A 2,556-nucleotide genomic window follows, 5' to 3' on the forward strand; every position below is an offset into this window, starting at 1 on the left:
GCCTCGAGCGGTATGCGACTGCAGATGCCAATGTCTCGTCCATCAAGCGGCAGATCTCTGGCGAGCAGCCGCCAGCCAACGCCAAGGAGGCCCTCTGGCACCACACGCAGGCGCTTCTGCAGCACCATCTCTACAGCCATGACGCGGCAAGCATCGATGTGCTGCGCAAGCAGACCAAGCATGTGGGCGCGGCGATCGCGGGTGCGCACGAGGTGGCTGAGAAGATGACGCGCGAGGTGCGTCTTCTTGGACGCGTCCAGGAGCGCGTCAAGGCGTCCATCGAGCGGAGCGATGGCATTTTACGCGTACGCCAGAGCATGCAGCGGCTCCAAGCGTGCATGCACGAGCGCAACTACAAGGACGCCGCAGCGTGCCTCAAGGAGCTCCGGGACATTGAGGCGCTCTCGATACCGATCGACGTCGGCGACAAGCTGCGCATGAACAGCGCCGAGAACGACATTCGCGACGCGATCGAGCGGCAAATGAGCGCTGCGCTGCACGCAAAGGACGAGGCCGCCGTCATGCGCCTCGGCAGCATCTTCGAGCCCATGTTGTTTGCCGAAGAAGGCGTCAGCATGGTGCTTGCGTTCGTCGCGTCGCAGCTCGAGGAGCGTCTACCGCCCTCGTCGTCTCTGCAGCGCCTCTCGATCCACGACCTCACGTCGCACTTGATCCACGTACGTCTTTTAAATCGCACGCACTTTTTTCTCTTTGTCATGCTATCGCACGTAGGTGTTCAACACGGTCGCCGAGGTGACACTGCGCTTTGAGCCACTCATGCTGCAGTCGTTTGGCTCGGTGCGTGGCGCCGAGCGGCTTCTGAGCCGCGTCTACAACGTCGCAAGCCCGATCGCAGTGCGCCTTCTCGACGCGTACATTGCCCAGCGTGGGCTCGCCGACTTGGTCCACAAGGCCCGCGCAGCGCACCACCTCCCGGACGCCACCGGACCTAATGCCAAGGTGGCGGCAGAGAGCAGCAGCAACGCCGTCGACTGGAACCCGCAGCTCAACGAAGTCGCAGTTGTCCTTCAGCATTCCCAGACCTACGAGCGGTTCGTGCGGGCTCGGGACGTCTTCTACATGGCCCGGTCGTCGTCCTCCTCATCGCTCCTCGCGTCGTTCAATGCAAGCCCGCTGAATACGAGCGTCCAGGAGCTCGCCGCACTCTACTGTGCGCTCGAGGACGTCTGCCTCGCAGCGTCGACCAAGAAGGCCCTGGCGACCGAGGAGATGCGCTCGATCGCGAGCCACTCGGCGTTGATTCCAGTCTCGTCGATCATTGACGAAGTGTTTTACGTCGCGCGCAATGGCGCGTGCCGGGCGCTCGCCACGGGCCACGTCGACGCGGCCTGCGGTGTCCTCAACCTCGTCGCGACCTTGCTCGAGACGACGTTGTATGACGTGATCAAGAGCCGCGTCCGGGCACTGCCGCGGGAGATGCGCGAGGCCGGACCGCTCACGGGCCTTCTCACCAACTTGCAGTCGAGCACGCAGCTACGCGATCAGATCCAAACGATTGCGACGCTGGGCAAGAAGATGACGTCGCGCAACTTAAATAGCACGCCACCAGCCTCGACGAATACGTCGGGTCCACTCACGCCCGTGCTGGCGCCGCCCGTGACGCTCAATAGCATTGGCACGATCCTCTCGTACCTCGCGCAGCTGCAAGCGACCTTGGAAGCCGACGCGATGGCCGCGTTCTCGGATCCATTGCCGGCCCACATCAAGAGCTGTCTCTCAGGTCCTCATCTCTCTCAACCACGAGGTACCAAGGCCGCTCGTAGGCCTCCAAGATGCGGCCAAAGGCTACAAGGAACTCCTCGAGACCGCCTTGTCGCACATTGCAAGCGTCTTTCAACCCAAGCTGGCCTCGTTTCTGAGCCCGATTTTGAAAAAGACGTCGTTCGACTTGACGGACGCCATGTTCGCCGCCAACGAAGTCAACGATCCGTTTGCGGCCTCGCTCGTGACGCAGCTACGCCTGCTTCTCGACCCGTACGAAGAGCACCTGGCGCGCGAGACGTTCGAGCAGCTCGTCGACGCCGTTACGGTGGTGGTTGCCGAGCTCCTCGAAGGCCTCTTGCTGACAAAACTCGTGCCATTCAACCAGCTTGGTGCTATGCAGCTCGAAAAGGACGTCCGCGTGGTTGCCAACTACCTCGGCGAGAAGGTCCAGTTCAACCACGCCCATTACCGCGCCTTTGGGACCCTCCGGCAATGCGTCATGGTACTCAACGTCGATGTACCCGACGACGTGCTTGAGTTCTACGGCCGACCGACGACGAGAGGCGTCGTCGACTGGAAGCTATCGGCCGGTCGCGTGATCGAGCTCCTCCAGGCGCGGGTGGAGTTTACGACGGTAGAGATTGCAGCGATCGAGCTCGCGTGAGGACGCGCGTTTATTGAATCAGGATCATCCAGCTGATAAAGATGTAAAAGAGCAACACCGGGTACACCGTGAGCGCCTTCTTCTTGGGCGGCACCAGCTGCGACATGAAGACGACGGACGCTATGCGACGACGTGGTCAGCATGGGGACGAGGTGGGAGGCGAACGA

The 2,556-nt window shown here is 61.9% G+C and overlaps 1 protein-coding gene across 1 annotated transcript; it reads left to right on the plus strand.

The window, feature by feature from the left end:
- The first annotated feature begins 4 nt into the window (after window positions 1-4).
- On the plus strand, window positions 5-2,462 carry SPRG_18203 (hypothetical protein). The gene is made up of 3 exons (XM_012357639.1): window positions 5-677; window positions 733-1,741; window positions 1,785-2,462. The coding sequence occupies exons 1-3, from the start codon at window positions 225-227 to the stop codon at window positions 2,387-2,389; spliced, it is 2,067 nt and encodes a 688-aa protein (XP_012213029.1). The 5' UTR covers window positions 5-224; the 3' UTR covers window positions 2,390-2,462.
- The last annotated feature ends 94 nt before the right edge of the window (window positions 2,463-2,556 follow it).

The sequence above is a fragment of the Saprolegnia parasitica genome (genome assembly GCF_000151545.1).
Source record: "Saprolegnia parasitica CBS 223.65 unplaced genomic scaffold supercont2.1042, whole genome shotgun sequence".
NCBI lineage: Eukaryota > Oomycota > Saprolegniomycetes > Saprolegniales > Saprolegniaceae > Saprolegnia > Saprolegnia parasitica.